General features: G+C 41.1%; 1 protein-coding gene and 1 non-coding gene across 4 annotated transcripts in view; both read left to right on the forward strand.

Moving 5' to 3' along the window:
- The first annotated feature begins 9,073 nt into the window (after window positions 1-9,073).
- On the forward strand, window positions 9,074-9,177 carry LOC116269321. The gene has a single exon (XR_004176798.1). It is a non-coding gene; the product is annotated as a small nucleolar RNA U13 (small nucleolar RNA).
- Window positions 9,178-14,016: 4,839 nt separating this feature from the next.
- RAB3GAP1 (RAB3 GTPase activating protein catalytic subunit 1) overlaps window positions 14,017-19,408 on the forward strand; it is a 110,269-nt gene continuing 104,877 nt past the window's right edge. The window contains exons 1-2 of one of the 3 annotated variants that reach the window (XR_002516045.2): window positions 14,017-14,090; window positions 14,196-14,251. Coding sequence is in view for 2 of the 3 variants with exons in the window: in XM_003909180.4 (XP_003909229.2) it covers window positions 14,073-14,090; window positions 14,196-14,251 (74 nt within the window). In the remaining variant the exon portion in view is untranslated. The remainder of the gene's footprint in view (window positions 14,091-14,195; window positions 14,252-19,408) is intronic. The other 2 variants (XM_003909180.4, XM_003909179.5) reach the window with 2 other exon arrangements.

Genomic DNA, 19,408 nt, shown 5'->3' on the forward strand with positions numbered 1-19,408 from the left:
GGTCATGATGAATCTTTTTAATGTGTTCTTGAACTTGATTTGTCACTATTTTGTTGAGGGTTTTTGTATCTGTTTGTCAGATATATTGGCCTACAGTTTTCTTTTTTTGATGTGTCTTTGTCCGATTTTTGTATAAGGGTAATGCTGCCCCACTAGAATGAGTTTGGAAATATTCCCTCCTCCTCTATTTTTTTGGAACACTTTGAATAGAATTGATATTATTTCCTCTTTAAGTATTTGGTGAAATTCAGCAGTGAAGCCATCGGGTCCTGGGCTTTTCTTTGCTGGGATAGTTTCTATTCACAGTTATAATTTTTGCAAAGACAATTTCAACAAGAGAGGCAGAAAGATTGTTTAGAAGACTTTGCTGGAAATCCAGATGGGAGATGGTAGAGGCCGACTAGAATGGTAGCCATGAGGAGAGACAGAAATTGTTGAAATCCCTATACAAAACCACCAGGTAAACTGTTCATTATAAGAAAAGGAGATGGATATATTAAAGTTGCTGAGCAAAAGGGAGAGGTGTCTCAAAAAGGGGGCATTAGGAAAGGATACTTAGAGTTTTAAGTACTGGAATTAGTCACAGGCCAGTTTGGCAGGGAATCTGTAAAGTAGGTGCATTGCTTCAACAGTAAGTGGGCTTATCTTTAGAACATGTGAATCTATGTAAAATTACCATGACTGTGGACTTGTTTTGGTAGATGTGACTCTGAATTAAGCTTAGACAGTTTGTTTTGCACATCGTGATTTGGTACAATTTATTTGTTTTGAGTCAGGAAAGAGTTGGCTTTGCAAATGATGGTTTCTGTTCCAGTTCTAAAGTGGACTATTTGAAATCTATTTTGGAAGTAGAATTAATAGGTTATGTTAAGAGGATTGGAATTGGGAGGTGAAGGATAGAAAGGAATCAAGGAAGGCTTAATGTTCAGACTTCAGCAACAGTATAAATGGAGGAGGTTGTTAAATAAAAATTATAGAAGGCTATAGTTTTAGATTAAGCTCCTGCACCAGACCCCAACAGACCAGACTAAATCAAAATGGAGTCACTCATGGTGAGGTTCTATGACACACCAAACCAAAACTGAGTTGTTATCAGTCCTTATGAGAAATTAGGAGAGAAAATAGCCTAATTTCCCAAATAGACCAGTTTCAATTGGCATAATAATGAAGTTTCACCAGTCTTTAATCCTTACACAAAAGATAACTTGAAGTAACTTGATGTTAACCACTAAGTTATTTTTCTATTTCTCTGTTCTGTTCCTGCCTTCCAAGGGAAGTAACTTTGAAATGACGAAAATTTGCTTTTGGTTCTTGGTTTCTGCTTTCTTTGGTCCTTCTATGTCTATAAAAGCAACTTTTTCCATTTAGCTCATTGAAACACTTATTCTACTTTATAGAATAAAGTGTTGCCTTATGATAGAATTGAAAATAAGCCCATGTGATATCTTTAAATTAAATTTGTTGTAATTTTGTCTTTCAACAGGATGTATTTACTGAGATACAGATAGTGCTAGAGGAAAGTTTAGGGCAAAAGAACCAAGAGTTATGTTTTGGACCTACTTAAGTTTGGGATATTTGTTAGTCTTCCAAGAATTGATATCATGTAAGCAACTGGATATGGAAGTTCAAGGGTGCTATTTGGGTGCAAGAGAAAAATCTGAGAGTCGTCTACATATGGATGACATAAGGCCATGGGACTGGGTGAAATTACCTGAAAGTGTGCCTGAAGGAAGGAAGGAGACCTACCCATTCATTCATTCTTTCATTCAACACTATATCTTTTTCTTTTCTTTTTGAGACAGAGTCTCACTCAGCTGCCCAGGCTGGAGTGCAGTGGTGCGATGTCAGCTCACTGCCTCCTGAGTTCAAGTGATTCTCGTGCCTCAGCCTCCTGAGTAGTTGGGATTACAGGTGTGCACCACCATGCCCAGCTAATTTTTGTATTTTTTAGTAGTGGTGGAGTTTCCCCATCTTGGTCTCAAACTCCTGGCCTCAAGTGATCCACTCGCCTCGGCCTCCCAAAGTGCTGGGATTACAGGTGTGAGCTGCTGAACCTGTCCTCAACACTGTATCTTGAGTTTCCTTTTTTTGTGCAAAGCATTACTATAAGCACTGGAGAAATATCAGAAAAACAAAGTACGTAAGATAAGCAAATAAACAGTAAAGGTAATAATAACTGGCTATAAATGCTATGAAGAAAATTAAAGTAATAGAGACTGACAGTTGTGGACAAGAGGGGAATTTTATTAGATTGTGCACTCATGGAAGATCTCCTGAAGAGGTGACATTTCATCTGTTACTTGATTGAAAAGCAGCAGCCAGCCCTTTGAAGAGTTGGGGGCAGAAACTTCTAGGTAGTGGGGACAGCTTGTGCAAAGGTCCTGAGGCACGTATATATATAAAATGCTCAAGTTACAGAAAGAAGGAGGGTGGGGATGATGTTAGAATTGAAGTAGCAAGGCTAAGCACAAAATAGACTCTGAAGGGATTCATAGATAATAGTAAGACGTTTGATTTTATTCCAAATGCAATATGAAGCCATTAGAATATTTTACTCAAGGAAATGATAGGGTCTGACTTGGTTTTTTAAAAGATCACATCAATAGCTTTATAGAGAAAAGATTGTAGGGCACAAAAATGGAAGTCAGAGGTGAATGTCAAAGCAGTTGGTGCTTGGTTTGCCTATCTGCCAATGAGTGGAAGCTTCAAAGGCAAAAAATATAAATGACTTTAAAAGTGCTCTGGTTGAAGGACATTCTTATGAGCACTTTTTTTTTTTTTTTTTTTTTTAACTAAGGCAGAGTGAAATAAAAGGCATTGGGAAGTGACTGCTTGCCTGTGGACATCTGTTATTTGTTTGGTCCAAAGAAACCAATTTGCGTTAGCATTTTTATAGATTATGATTAAAGATGCTCTAGAACCAGAATTGCAACGCTTCCATTTCCCCTCACTCTGATCACAGTTAAGTACAGACAACTACAGGCTTATTGTTTTGTTTTTTTTTTTTTCTCTTTTCTATGAAGATCTGGTAGTGTTACAGACAGAAGGAGGGTGGGAAGGTGTTAGCATTGAAGTAGGAGGGCTAAGCACAAACTAGACCCTGAAGGAGTCTAGTTCTAACACTTTCATTTCCCCTCACTCTGATCATAGTTAAATATAAACAACTACAGGCTTCTCGGTTTTTGTTTTTTTTTTTCTCTTTCCTATAAAGATCCGGTAGTGTTATGGAAGATGAATACGTATGGGGCCGATTTACTTTTTACTGAATATGTAAATATTGGGCAGGAAGGAGTTAAGGCAGCTGTCCTAATTTTTGTATTATTAGTAGAGACGGTGTTTTACCATGTTGGCCAGGCTGGTCTCAAACTCCTGGCCTCATGTGATCCGCCCACCTCTGCCTCCTAAAGTGTTGGGATTACAGGCGTGAGCCACCACACCCAGCCAACAATTTATTTACACAAGAAAAATTAAGAAAGCACTCCAGCCTGGGCGACAGAGGGAGACTCCGCCTCAAAAAAAAAAAAAGAAAGAAAGAAACAAGAATCATGACAGTAGTCAAGTCTTCCCTCTGGTGGTCAACACGTTCAAACGCCTGCCTTCCTTCAGCTATACTCCTCCTTCAGCTATATTCCCTCCCAAGCCCCAAGCCATTCTATTCCCATGCCTTTTCGTATTTCTATTACAACACATAACAAAGCCAGTCTTGTTTGGAGTTGTTTTATCTCTCCATTAGATTCCAGTTTGTGGAGGATTAGAAATGTGTTTTAATTACCTTTGTTTCCTCTGTTGTGGTTATGTGTTTTACACATAGAAGTTTCTCAGAGAGGCCAGGCACGGTGACTCATGCCTGTAATCCTAGTGCTTTGGGAAGCCGAGGCAGGCGGATCACCTGAGGTCAGGATTTCAAGAGCAGCCTGACTGATTTGGTAAAATCCTGTCTCTACCAGAAATATTTTAAAAAATTAGCCAGGCATGGTGGTGGACACCTGTAAACCCAGCTACTCGGGATGCTGAGGCAGGAGAATGGTGTGAACCCAGGAGGCGGAGGTTGCAGTGAGGCAAGATTGTGCCACTGCACTCCAGCCTGGGCAACAGAGCGAGACTCCATCCCCCCCCAAAAAAAAAAAGTTTCTTAGAGAATTTCACACAGTGGCATTTTGCTCACTCTAGCAGAAGCTCAGGTTCTCAGCAGAGCTATGTGTTTATTACATTCTGGCTGGGTGGAAAGGAGGAGAAATAATTTCAGGAAACTAGTGTCAGATGAGATGCTGGAAAGGAGGACCTTGCAAAGGATGACAATTATCATTTTGAATCTAATGCTAGCTGTAAGAGACGAACACTATGAATAATTTTGAAATGCTTGGGTGACCCCAATGAATTGAGTTAAAAATGATTAAAGGTATTTAAGGTTCTAAAAAAGAGCTTTTTTGCTGAGACAGCACTGGTTCGAATGTGAGCTACATCTTCTGCATGTTAAGCATGACCTATTTGTCCCTTGCAACACCCTTGGAAAAGGTGAAAGATTTTTCAGGAAGACCATGAAGAAGTCTGTTGCTTTTAAGGAACACAAATTTCCTCGGAACACTTTGCCCAAAATCTCTTTTTTTTTTTTCCACTTAAAAGATGGTATCAGGAAGAAATAGAAGATGGAAGAAAGGGTGCAAGATAACTAGGGCATCTCAGTGGGCTGAGAAGAGAGGTAAAAGACCACCTGTAATCCCTGCACTTTGGGAGGCCGAGGCCGGCGGATCACTTGAGGTCAGGGGCTCCAGACCAGCCTGGCCAACATGGTGAAACCCCGTCTCTACTAAAAATACAAAAATTAGCTGGGTGTGGTGGCACACGCCTGTAATCCTAGCTACTCGGGAGACTGAGGCAGGAGAATTGCTTGAACCTGGGAGGCAGAGGTTGCAGTGAGCAGATCACGCCACTGCACTCTGGTCTGGGCCAAGAGTCACAGACGCTTGGAGAAATGTGAAGGAACAGGATTTCCTGTAACTCTGAATGGATGGCTGCCAATTTCATTAACTAAGGTGTTTTATGACTCAGAAAGGCAATGTGAGCAGGGAGGTTCCCAACTTTATGGCATAGAGCCAAAGATGACCATCCCTTAAAGCCCTAGCTCCCAAATATGGTTGACTATTAGCTTCATCTAGAGAGATTTTATAAAAACACAGATTCTTGCAATTCCACAGAGAAAGAAGCAAAATACTTGAAATCATTCTTTAGAGGAGAGGAATACATGTGGCTAAAAATCACATATAAAATAGTTTTGTTTATTTTTTATTTTTATTTTTTGTTTTTGAGATAGGGTCTCACTCTGTCATCCAGGCCAGAGTGCAGTGGCACAGTCTTGGTTCACTGCAACCTCTGCCTCCTGGGCTCAAGCCATCCTCCCACCTCAGCCTCCTGTGTGGCTGGGACTATAGGCACAAGCCGCCATGCCCGGCTAATTTTTGTATTCTTTGTAGAGACAAGATTTCACCAAGTTGCTCAGGCTGGTCTTGAATTCCTGAGCTCAAGTGATCCACCCACCTTGGCCTCCCAAGGTGCTGGGATTACAGATGTGAGCCACTGCACTTGGCCTAAAATTGTTTAATTTGACAAGGAACCAGAGAAATGCAAATCAACCCATTTTTGCTCATATTGCCAAATGTATAAAAGATTAATAGTTTTAAATGTTGTAGGGAAATATGTACTCTTATATATTATTAGTAAGTATGTAAATTAATGAAGTCCATTTTAGACATTGCAATCTGCTCCTATTACATTGCAAAATGCACATACTCTTCAACCCAGCATTTCCATTTCTCAGTATTTACCCTACAATAATTCCTACATGACCATATTTTTTTTTTTTTTTTGAGACGGAGTCTCGCTTTGTCGCCCAGGCTGTAGTGCAGTGGCCGGATCTCAGCTCACTGCAAGCTCCGCCTCCTGGGTTTACACCATTCTCCTGCCTCAGCCTCCCGAGTAGCTGGGACTACAGGCGCCCGCCACCTCGCCCAGCTAGTTTTTTGTATTTTTTGGTAGAGACGGGGTTTCACCGGGTTAGCCAGGATGGTCTCGATCTCCTGACCTCGTGATCCGCCCGTCTCGGCCTCCCAAAGTGCTGGGATTACAGGCTTGAGCCACCGCGCCCGGCCCATGACCATATTTTTAAATGTTTATTATGAAAATTTCAAATGTACTAAGTAAACAGTACAGTAAAATGAACCCCCATAAACTTCTCACCCATCTAAGACTGTCATTGACAGCAAGTTACCAGTCAATAGTAAATGGTCTGTGTGTCAAAACTTAGAAGACAGTTAAACAAAAGGTGGTATATCCATGCATTGGAGTTTGGAATGCTGTGCAACAGCATAAGAAAGCAGGAAAGAGCTTATATCGCGTCTTAAATGGGCTCCAAGTCATATACTTAAGTAAAAAAAGTGAATTGGTAAATAATGCATATCATATGATACTGGTATGATGAAGGAATTCAGAGAACATCCTCAGGGATCAGCCCTACCACCTACTAGGTGAGTGACTTGGGCAAGTCGTCTATGTTCTTTCTGCCTCAGTTTCCTCATCTATAAAATAGGGTTGTATGGCCGGGCGAGGTGGCTCAAGCCTGTAATCCCAGCACTTTGGGAGGCCGAGACGGGCGGATCACGAGGTCAGGAGATCGAGACCATCCTGGCTAACACAGTGAAACCCCGTCTCTACTAAAAAATACAAAAAACTAGCCAGGTGAAGTGGCGGGCGCCTGTAGTCCCAGCTACTCGGGAGGCTGAGGCAGGAGAATGGCGTGAACCCGGGAGGCGGAGCTTGCAGTGAGCTGAGATCCGGCCACTGCACTCCAGCCTGGGTGACAGAGCGAGACTCCGTCTCAAAAAAAAAAAAATAATAAAAATAAATAAATAAATAAATAAAATAGGGTTGTATGACAATAGTGTATATCTTATAGGGTTATTATGAGAATTAAATGAATTAATAGGAGTAAAGTACTTAGAGGAGTGTACATATCAAGTGACAGACATCCTTATTTGTGCAAAATATTGATAAAAGAAAAGGTAAAAACTATTTATATGCAAATATGTATGTAACAGCATAGGAAAGCATCTGAAAAGATTCATACTTAACTAGTATCAATCATTATATCTTCGGAGTATGTGCATTGGAAAGACAGTCAAGGAAGGCATTCATTTTATGCATATCATTTGAACTTTTTACAATGAGAAGACATTCCTATGACATTTCTATTACTTGTCTCATACTTAGACAATTTAAATTAAAATACAGATTCCCAGGCTGTATCTTTGGTGATAAATAGTGGTAAGTATCTCCAAACAACAGACATAAATGGAAGATGCAAGATCAACTGCAGCAACATAGCAGAAGCGGTAGAGATGGAAATCTTTTTTCTTTTGAGACGGAGTCTTGCTCTGTCGCCCAGACTGGAGTGCAGTGGTGCTATCTCGGCTCACTGCAACCTCCACCTCCCAGGTTCATGCCATTCTCCTGCCTCAGCCTCCCAAGTAGCTGGGACTACGGGCGCCCACCACCATGCCCAGCTAAGTTTTTTGTATTTTTGTAGTAGAGACAGGGTTCATCGTGTTAGCCAGGATGGTCTCGATCTACTGACCTCGTGATCCGCCTGCTTCGGCCTCCCAAAGTGCTGGGATTACAGGCGTGAGCCACTGTGCCCGGCTGAGATGGAAATCTTTAAACGTTAGTAATTAGACTGAAGTGGATGTTTAAAAAAATCTGAGGAGCAGACCAGCAAGCATTTGGTGATGTTATTGCTGTGAAAGTAGTTACTGGGACTCAGAGCAATGTGACACAAAAGAAAGGCAGTGCTACGGTTTGAATGTTCCTTCCAAAACTCATGTTAAAACTTAATCTCCGATGTGGCAATGTAAGAGGTGGGGCCTTTAGGACGTGATTGGATCATGAGTTCTCTGGCTTCATGAATGGATTAATCCACTTACAGATTAATCAATTAATAGGTTAATGGATTAATGGGTTATCGTGGGAGTGGAACTGGTGGCTTTGAGGAAGAAGAAGAGATCTAAGCTAGCACACTCATCCCTCTCCTCATGTGATGCCTCCTTGACCTTGGGCTTCTCAGCTTCCATATAACTATAAGAAATTTCTTTCTTCATACAATACCCAGTTTCCAGACATTTTGTTATAAGCAATAGGAAACAGATGAAGAGAGTCAGGATTAGGTCTAAAACTTTGCTTTTTTTTTTTTAGACTGTCGCCCAGGCTGGAGTGCAATGGCACGATTTCGTTTCACTGCAACCTCTGCCTCCCAGGTTCAAGCAATTCTCATACCTCAGCTTACTGAGCAGCTGGGATTACAGGAGCGCACCACCACGCCTGGCTAATTTTTTTGGTATTTGTATTAGAGACGGGGTTTCACCGTGTTGGCCAGGCTGGTCTCAAACTCCTGACCTTAGGTGATCTGCCTGCCTCGGCCTCTCAAAGTGCTGGGATTACAGGCATGAGCCACTGCATTTGGCCTCATTTGTTAATCATCTGCAGCTAGAATAGTTCCCCATCCTGAATTAGGAAAGATTAGAGTTTAAATAAGAATATGTCTGTGTGAAATATAGTAATTAGTTGTATATAGATATATGCTCACATGTACACACTTAGCAGAATATGCTTATTCTCTAAACTTTATGTAATTCTCATGATTCTTCAATTAACTATTTTGTTTCTCACATTCTCTGTTGAAGATCCCTTAAAATATTTTTAAAACTAGAAACACATAAACTTGAGCAAACTAAATCAACCTGTTAGCAGTTATGTCTTATTCAAACCTGCCAGACAACAAATTACAAACTTAAGGACTGAAATTAGCTGCTCTTGACTTATTATTACCGTTTAGAAGAATTCGGTTACTTTATATTTGAAACTTCCTGAGGGCAGGCACCTTGTTTTTATATTTTTGTTTCCCAGTTTTTGGAACAGTGCCAGGCACATAGCAGCTGCCTTTAACAAATCTTTTCTGAGTGAAAAAATGACAGGTGAGTGAATGGAAGATTGCATCATTTCTCTTGAAATTCTATGGAGATTCGTGATCCTTTTGTAGTTCACGAACATGATGACTGGGTGTTCACGCGCATGTGTGAGATGCGCCACCCTTGAACCTTGTTACAATGTCAGCGTATTACCCGTCTGACCTGAAAAGAGAAAAAAATTAAATTCTTTGGAGATGCCTTGCCTAGGTGACTATACTGCTTTCTGGTTCAATCAATAGTGGACTACTTTAAAAACACACACACACACACACACATAAGATATTATGTGTGTGTTCTGAAAAGTCCTTCAATTTTTTTCTGACGTTGATTTTACAAAGAGCTTTAAGAAGTTGGATAGCCATCATGCATCCCTTTAAAAACCATATATAGTTATTTATGTCTCATCCCTAGATTCTCAGACTGTGAGAACCCAACAGGCAGAGCTTCTTTGAATCCCTCCAGAGGATTGACCATAGTGCCAAGACAGCAGACACTCGATAGATATGACCAAATGAATGAAAAAATGCTGTCCGATAATTTTGACTTAGAGAATTTTTATCCGAAGAGTTTCTTGTTCTCATACAAGTCTTCCTCTTCCAGCTGCACCTTCTATTGCACTGGTTCTCACAGAGAATTCTTGATTCTCCCTGCATAAAGGCCATCCAGATAGATGAGGATGCTATAGTCAGTCTCAGAGTTGTTGCTCCTTTCACAAACAATGTTTGCTCTATAACTAAGATCTAATTAAACTGTTATGCCCCTACATTCCTCCGAGGACTAAGCTGAGGGTGATTTTTCCAGGCTTCTAATCCCTTAAATTGCCTATGCATCAGACTATCTCCCTGTGGCCATTATTGACAACACCTCAAAATATAACTGAATTGTGCCAGAAAGGAAATGCACTTGAATGGAAAAGCCCTTGCCTTTGGACGTGTAGCAAAATAGCTCTTAATACTGAAGAAACAGAATCTTTTCTGCCTTGTGAACCAGTGAAATCTAATAAAAGTATGTCTCCCCTGGGTATTTTACATCATTAGCATCCTGGCTTCGCACTTTGGTTTAACAAATAACTTATTTTAAAAATTTCTCCTGGGAGAAGGCAAGGAGCCAAAAATATCTTGGAAGAAAACTTTACCTAGCAACCTGATAGGCTGTTTCATGCAGCTTCTAAAATTTAACTTCATGCGATGAAGCTTTCGTGATTTTTTGAGTTTCTGACTTTTTTATGTATTGACACTTCTTCATGGCTGAGCTGGAAGGAAAAACAATAATGCCTTACACGTGAGTAGCACGTCGTGGTTTTCCTGGTACATTCATTATAAATGTGAGTATGATAATCGATCGTCTGTTACATGCCAGGACATTGTGCTGAGCATTTTACATATGAACATAGAACTTGGCCAAATCCTATGTAGAAATAGGTATTACAAGTCCCATTTTACTATTGGAGAAACAGGTTCAGAGGAGTTAAGTAATTTTCCCAAAGTTATATAGTTAATAAATGACTGAACCCAGATCTATCTGATCTTAAAACCCAACGACTTTCTTCACTTGAGGAGAATATTAACACATAAGTGAACAAGAAACTGTTTTCCTTTTATATGCACAAATCTCCCTATGTCTATATCCATCTTTTCCTTTCCTTCTTTCTCTTCTCAAAAAAGGCCAGCCTCACCACATATGCTTCATTCCCTCTTGCTGCGTGGGCTCTGAATTCCTCCACTGCCCGGATGCACAAATCCAAGGGGTGTGATTCACAAGGAGTTCTCTGCGGGTGGCACTTCCTGAAGCAAGACTTCAGAACACAATGTGAGTAGTGTCCCTTGGAGCTATGTGACTACCAGCTCTGTGGATTTCCTTTCTTCTCACCTTATTAGGAATTGTTTCCTTCAGCTCTCCCATTTCCTCTTGGCCATCAATCTCTCTCTCTCCTAGAGTATTTCCACCACCATACCAACAGGTCTGCTATACTCTGCTCTAAAGGCAAACAAACAAAAACCTCCCCCCCACACACAAAACAAAAACAAAACAAAACAAACAAACAAACAAAAAAAACAACCAATCATCCTAGACTACGTTCCTCTCTTACTTGCTTTTTCAGCAGCGGTCCGTATTTACCTTTTGAAGTAGTTTTCTCCCTTGGGTTCCACACCATCACTCTTTCTTTGTTTGCCTTCTATTTCTCTAGCCACTTCTATTCTTTCTCTCCCTTTGCTAGATATTTTTCCTCTATCTATTCTCTAAATATAGAATTTCTTCAGGACTTTATATGAGGTGCCACTTCTTCTCTTTCTATATTCTTTTCTGGAATCACCTCACCTAGACTTGTGATTTAAAATACCATCTCAACCCCAGGTCCTGCCTCTGAGTCCTATTCCTACACTCAATTTTCTCCTTGACATCTCCCCTAAACTATCTGACAAGCTTGTCAAACTTAACATCTGCCAAATTCAACTCTTGTTTTCTTGCTCCTTCCACTTTTCCCCATCTCAGGAAATGGCACCATCCTCACACAGTTGCTTAGGCCAGGTATCTGAAAATTATCCTTGATTCTTACCTTTTCCTTATCCCTGAATTCAATACAGTAACAAGTCTTGTCTGACCTACCTCCAAAATACATATCAAATTAGTTCACTTTGCCTGTTGACTACTCTAGTCAAAGATTCTCCACCCTCTCTTACTGGATGTTTTAATAGTCTCCAGCTATTCTTTCTTCTTCTTTTGCCCCCTCCCATGTATTCTTCATGTAGCATCCAGACATTTGCAAAATGTGAACTGGATTACATTGCTCTTTTGCTTAAAACACTTCAGTGATTTCCAGTGTACTTAAAATAAAGTCCAACCCTGGTGTAGAAGGCCCTATGTGATATGGCTCATGCCAATCTCTTCAACTCTATCACAAACACTGTGTTCTAGGTGCAAGACACTCCTTCAGTTCATTAGATGAATCAGACTTTTCTACCTTTGAGCCTCTGGATAAGTTATTTCCTCTGCTTAGAAGCCTTCCCCACCCCTAACTCACTTGCCTCTATCTTATCCTTCAGCTCTCCTCCAAGATTCTTCTTGTCAAGGTTACCACTGGCCTCCACATTGCTAATAGCCATGTTGACATATGTGGCACCTCTTCTCTCTGCTCATGCAGCAAAGTTCCAGTTCTTCTACAAGACCCTGAGTTCTTTGAAGTCAAACTCTGTACCTACAATACATTTTCATATCCCTGGAGCCTAACATAGTGATTGGCTTGTAGTGGGTGTTTAATGAATGCCTGTAAGTGAGTGAAGGTGCAAGTTGAGATGTTTTGGGAAAGATTGCTGCAGTAGTAACCCATACTTCCTCACTAGTGTAGTGGATAGAAACCACAAGGATCATCAAGAGACAGGAGTTCAAGGCTTGGCACTAGCAGTAACAACCTGTTGTCAAAATTCTTCTAATGTTTAGTTTCCTCATCTGGTCTATCTACATCACTAAAAAAGAATGATACCTTTCATTCTTATTTTAAGATTAATAATTTTTGGCTGGGTGCGGTGACTCACACCTATAATCCCAGCACTTTGGGAGGCTGAGGCGGGTGAGCACTTGAGCTCAGGAGTTCAAGACCAGCCTGGGTAGCATGGTGAAACCCTGTCTCTACCAAAAATACAAAATACTAGCCAGGCATGGTGGCTTGAGCCTGTGGTCTCAGCTACTCGGCAGGCTGAGGAGGGAGGATCACTTGAGCCTGGGAGGCGTAGGTTGTAGTGAGCAGAGATTGTGCCCTGCACTTCGGCCTGGGCAACAGAGTGAGACTCCATCTCAAAAAAATAAATTAATTAATAAATAATAATAATAATAATTTTTTTTTTTTGAGATGGAGTCTTGCTCTGTCACCAGGCTGGAGTGCAAGGGTGCGATTCCAGCTCACTGCAACCTCCGCCTCCCAGGTTCAAGTGATTCTCCTGCCTCAGCCTCCTGAGTAGTTGGGACTACAGGCGTGTGCCACCATGCCCAGCTAATTTTTGTATTTTTAGCAGAGATGGGGTTTCCCCATGTTGGCCAGGATGGTCTTGATCTCTTGACCTACCGATCCATCTGCCTTGGCCTCTCTAAGTTCTGGGATGACAGGTGTGAGCCACCACGCCCAGCCAATAATAATTTTTATCACTGAGGCTATATCTCCCAGTTCCCCACCTCCAAATTCCCTCTGTGGGTTGCAAAACTCATTAAATGAGATTAAATTTTTAAAAACTTTGAATTATGTAAACATTCAAACCTAAACAAAAGTAGAGGAAATAGTATATCACTGGTTTAAACAATTATCCACTCATAACTTTTATTTCATTCCAAGTCTTACTCTTTTCTCCTTCCCATTACTTTGAGGCAAACCCCAGATGTGGCAGCATTTCATTTGTAAATATTTCAGGAAGAGAATTCTTAACTGCTAGCTGACACCCCTTCTGTTCTTCAACAACTTAAAAACTGAAGCGTTTGTTGAACAGCATGTTGCTCTTCCCAGAAACCAGGTAACAAGTATGATTTTATTTCAGGACAATCAACTAGGCAAGTTCTTACAGGGTCAGGGGGCGCAGGGTAGAAGTGGTGAGTATTACAGCACCTAGCTTAGTGCGCGGCAATCAATAAACAGAGGTTGAATGAAAACAAACCCAATCGTTACAATGTAAGCCAACTGGTACTAACTACAAATAGTGGTTGAATGAAAACAAACCCAACAGGCTTTAGGTCTTTTAATCCAATCTTATCCACATGAGTTTAAGGTCTTATCCTACCACCTTGCTTCTGTTCCCTTTCTGTATTCATTACAGGAAATTTTCAAGTTTTATTAAACCAGCTAGAGCGGAGTTTTATTAACCAGTTGAGGGCGGACTAAAGTCTTCCAGACCCAGACGAAGAAGCAGCACTCCTACTTACCAGGGCGACTCAGGAACAGGGGGCGGGGAGTCAGGAGGCGGGGCCGCCCGGAGCCCCGCCCAGACCCCGCCCACGGCAACTCACCATCCAGCTTCCCCATCTCTTTCGCTCTTCTTCCCGGCAGGCTTAGCGCCCGGCCCGGCGCTCCTCAAGATGGCTGCTGACAGTGAGGTGATTTCTTTGCTCCCTACTTAATCCTAGTCACTATCTAAATTCGTTCCTCCATGTCGTCTCCTTGGGGCTTAATTTCATTTTCTTTTATTCCCCTTCCCGCAGCCCGAATCCGAGGTATTTGAGATTACGGACTTCACCACTGCCTCGGAATGGGAAAGGTGAGTGAATCGCATTTTTGGTTGCCAGCTCCCATGGGCCCTGGAGTCCCCTGGCCGCTTCCCTGACCCCAGGCACACCACAAGTGACGCCACTTCTGCGGGAACGGTAATACCATGGGTCCCGGGTCCCCTCCTCCTCTCTTCTCTGGTCAACCGCAAGCCTCTGCCGCGTCTCGCGTCTGGGAAGACGCGGCCCGCCCCCGTCAGCCAATCCTTGAGGTTCAGGCTCTCCCAAAGTTTTGTTTTCTCTACTGTCAGACCGCTTTCCTTAGACTTTGGTTTTCTGGTTGTTACCCACTCGCAAGAACAATTTCCGAGGCTGCAACACCCGTTCCCGTTTTCATTACCGTTTAACTCATTATCGTAAGCAGTAAACTTGGCAGGTGCGTCCCCCACCCCATCCCATATACGTTGGTATACCCTTTTCAGGAGGAAGTCTTTCTTCAGAGTATTGGTGGTTGTCCATCTGTCACACTCCCACCATCTCCATGCTGTCTTTAATTTTTTATTTTTATTTATTTTTGGAGACAGAGTCTCAGTCTGTCGCCCAGGCTGGAGTGCAGTGGCGAGGTCATAGCTCACTGCGGCCTCGAACTCCTAGGCTCAGGTGACGCTCCCGCTTTAGCCTCAGGAGGAGCTGGGGCCACAGGCACGCGCCATCACGCCAAACTAATTTTTTAAAGATCTCGTTGTGTTGCCCAGGCTAGTCTTGAACTCCTGGACTCAAGCCTCGGCCGCCCAAAATGTTGAGATTACAGGCGTGAGCCTCCGCGCCTGGCCTATCCTGTCTTTTAGAATAACCTTTTAAAAAAGTCTGCATATGGCTTTGGAATGCTTTGATTTAAGTTGTTACATTTCAGTGGGTACTGTGCCCAGGCTTCCTGTGCTTATCAAACTCAGATGAACAGCTGTCTGGGTGAAACTGTTCTATCACTGAAATTAGTTGAAAGCCAAGTTTATGGAGGAGTGATAGCTTAGATCGAGAAGGTTTCTGTTGAGTGTCACAGAAAGCCTTCAGTTTTCTGGGTGTCGAAGTCAGTGTTTACGCTGTTATAACATTTTATAATCTTTCTGGTTGGGAGAGGAAATTTGTGGATGTCGTGTCATTAGGTGGTCCTTATTGGAATAATAGACCTGTGGTACCCTTCATAAAATTATCAGTAAGACATAACCACACTGGCAAGACTTCACTGAGCAGGTACTGGGTGTCCAGAGCTATATACAAAGGGAAAAGCAGAAACTTGACCCATATATTTTTAAAAAACAACAAACAGCAAATAGTTAAAATGTAAGCCAATGTATACTACCTATAAAAATAATAATTAAAATAATTATTATTTAAATAGGAGTGATATTGTGGGCTACAATAGTTGGAGATATTTTCATAGAAAACATAGGAAATGAGCTGGGCCTTGAAAGTGGGAAGTGGTTGGTTAAACATGAGAATGGACTGACATGGGCAGAGACATAGGTGAGAATGAACCTTTGAAGGGACTTGTATCTTTACTAGAGTGAAGACTGTCTATTGAAGGGAAATAAATAAGGTTAATGAGGAAGATGGGATTGGGTTATGGACATCTTCCCAAACTAAATGCAGGAATCCAGATTCAGTATTCCTATGACCAGTGATTCTCATACTTTAATTTACATCAGAGTCATAGATTGCTGGACACCATTCTCAGAGTTTCTGATTCTGTAGGTCTGAGGTGGGACTAAAAATTTTGCTTCTGTAACACGGTCTCAGGGAATTCAGATGCTGCTGGTCAGGAGACTGCACTTAGAAAGAACCACTGGTTAAGACAATAGTGAGAGACCCTTGATTTTAGAGTGGCCAGGTGATATGATGAGAGTGGTTTTAGGACATGGTGTAGAATAATGGCAGGAGACTTAACTTGATTCGTAATTAGGATGGTGATTTGTGGACTGGAATACAAAGGGAGCCTAGAAGGGAGGATTGTAACATATTTCAGAGATTTAGGTAATAAGCTTGATGATACGTTAAGAGTGGGAAAAATCAAATGTGAACTGCAGTTTTTTGCCTGAAAGAATGAAGATAAGGAAGTGTCAAAGTGAGAAGATTTGAACCTGTTTTGAACCTGTTGATTTTGAAATAATTTGATGTCTTGAAGGTAGTTAGAAAAATGTAATTCAAATCTTGGAGGGTGGGGGTAGGCAAACATCAGAGTTTTTAATGGAAAAATGATCACTTTCCCTTAGTTAAAAATATCCTGAAGTGGAATATTAAGTCCTTTAGCTTTGCATATGGAAATAATTATTAATGTAGTTATAAGAACTATTGCAAAGTAGAAAATTCTGTTTTTGGCTTTTATACTGTTTGTAGTGTGCATTTTACAATGCATGAGAAAAAATGTTAAGACTTTGAAGTCTCAAACCTTGAGTTTAATTTTAAATGAAAGATCTTATTAATACAATATGTTATGAACTATGTAGATCATTTATTGAGAGAACTGTATAGAAGCCCATAACTCTTTTTATCGTTTGTTCATTGACATAATATTTATTGAATCCCCATGTGTCAAGCACAGTGCATATTAGGGATTTAGGGATGTGGTGGTTAGTAAAACAGGTACGGTTTCTGCTCTTACTAAATGTACAGTCTAGTGCATTACAGACACAAATCAAGTAATACAAGTGTGTAATTACGAGTTTATGTAAGAGCTAGAAAGGGAAGGAACCTTATAAGAACCTATAACAAAGGGACTTAATATAGAATAAGGAATCAGGAAATGACCCTTCATTTCCTGAGAGCTTTTAAGGGAAAAATTACTTAGTTTTTCTAGTCAAATCTCAATACTTGTAGGATAAAGTCCAAGTCTCTTAGCTAGTACTGATAGAATTCATTATTCTTATAATAAGTATTTTAAGACATTCCTGGCCGCGCATAGTGGCTCATGCCTGATCCCAGCACTTAGGGAGGCTGAGGCAGGCGGATCACTTGAGCTGAGGAGTTCAAGAGGAGCTGGGGCAGCATGGTGAAACTTTGTCTCTACTAAAAATACAAAAGCTAGCTGGGTGTGGTGATGTGCACCTGTAGTCCCAGCTAGCCAGGAGGCTGAGATAGAAGGATTGCTTCAGTCCTGGAGGACAAGACTGCAGTGAGCCGTGATTACACCACTGCATTCTAGCCTAGGTGACAGAGTTCAGACACTGTCTCAAAAAAAAAAACAAAAAAACATTTCTTCTATAACTGTAACAATAATGCCTTATAGTAGAATAAAATATAAAAATCAGGCCGGGCGCGGTGGCTCAAGCCTGTAATCCCAGCACTTTGGGAGGCCGAGACGGGCGGATCACGAGGTCAGGAAATCGAGACCATGCTGGCTAACACGGTGAAACCCCGTGTCTACTAAAAAATACAAAAAATTAGCCGGGCGAGGTGGCGGGCGCCTGTGGTCCTAGCTACTCGGGAGGCTGAGGCGGGAGAATGGCGTGAACCCAGGAGGCGGAGCTTGCAGTGAGCTGAGATCCGGCCACTGCACTCCAGTCTGGGCGACAAAGCGAGACTCCGTCTCAAAAAAAAAAAAAAAAAAAAAAAAAATCACCTGTAAACTTACCACAGGAAATAACTACTGTTAATTTTTGGACGTATTTCCTTTTAACCTGTGTTATTTGGATCAAATATTAATATTTCTTTTTTTTTTTTTTTTTGAGACAGAGTCTCACTCTATCACCCAGGCTGGGGTGCAGTGGCACAATTTTGGCTCACTGCAACCTGTGCCACCTGGGTTCAACCAGTTCTCTTGCATCAGCCTTCTGAGTAGCTGGGATCGTGCCACTGTTTCCAGCTAATTTTTGTTGTATTTTTAGTAGAGATGGGGTTTCACCGTCTTGAACAAACTGGTCTTGAACTCCTGACCTTGTGATCCACCTGCCTCGGCCTCCCACAGTGCTGGGATTATAGGCGTGAGTCACTGTGCCTGGCCTTTGTGTATTTTCTTTTGACTGACATGATTTTTAATGGGTGCATATTAGTCCTCGGAGTGGATGAACATACCATTAATTTACAAGGGTTTGCTGCAGTTGGGCATTGAGGTCACTTCCAGTTTTTTTACTTTCATAAATATAGTATACATTTCATGCAAATTTTTGCTTGCCTATGGATATATTTAAATTTTTTCTTTTTGGTAAACATGTAAACTTGTTTCTAGAGCACTCATTTTCAAACCTAGTAATTGTCATGACTGACCCCCTGCCATGAATTAGTGTATGAATTGATACTGCATTTAATTTTAAAGAGGATTTACTAAGAAGCCTCAGATGAATCATAGATTTATTATTACTACCTTAAAACATAAATATTAGTTCATAATGTCACTGAAGAAAAAAATCTGTTGCCTTTTCATACAGTTTGACTAAAATTAACTCTAGTACTCTAGTAGTACTTCCTAGGTGTTTAGGGAGCAATGTTGCTGTTAGATTGCATCATACTTAGCTTATATAAGAAGTCAACTTAGACTCTAACAAGTCTTCTGAATGTGTCTTTGACTGAGACTTGACAATTTTCATTTAGTGATGTTGAACATGTTGCTAGTCAAAATTCAGTTCTCTTTTTAATAGGCCTTCTTGATCATTGGATTTAAAGATTAGTGAATAGTTTTAAGATCTGTCAATTATCCTTAAAATTGACATATTTACTTGTAATTTCTTGTCAGCTGTCCATTAAAACTTGTTTTAGTTTCATGAACCAAGTTCCCAAATAATACTTTCTTTTTTTGTTGGGGTGGGGGGAGTAAATTAGGGAATTCCTAATATATTTAAAGGAAAAGTTTATTTAAGTAGGTCAGTTATTTTGGGTAGGAGAGAGATTATTGGTTTCATAATTTTATTTATTTATTTATTTTTGAGATGGAATCTCGCTCTGTCGCCCAGGCTGGAGTGCAGTGGCACGATCTCTGCTCACTGCAATGTCTGCTTCTATGTGATTTTCGTGCCTCAGCCTCTTGCATAGCTGGGATTACAGATGTGTGTCACCATACCGGGCTAATTTTTTTTGTATTTGTGATGGGCTGGTCTTAAACTCCCAACGTCAGGTGACCTGCCCACCTCGGCCTTCCAAAGGGCTGGGATTACAGGCATGAGCCTCTGCACCCAGCCCATAATTATCTTTAATACTATCATTTTAGTCTGTCAGTTTTT

The sequence above is a fragment of the Papio anubis genome, chromosome 10 (assembly GCF_008728515.1).
Source record: "Papio anubis isolate 15944 chromosome 10, Panubis1.0, whole genome shotgun sequence".
Lineage (NCBI taxonomy): Eukaryota > Metazoa > Chordata > Mammalia > Primates > Cercopithecidae > Papio > Papio anubis.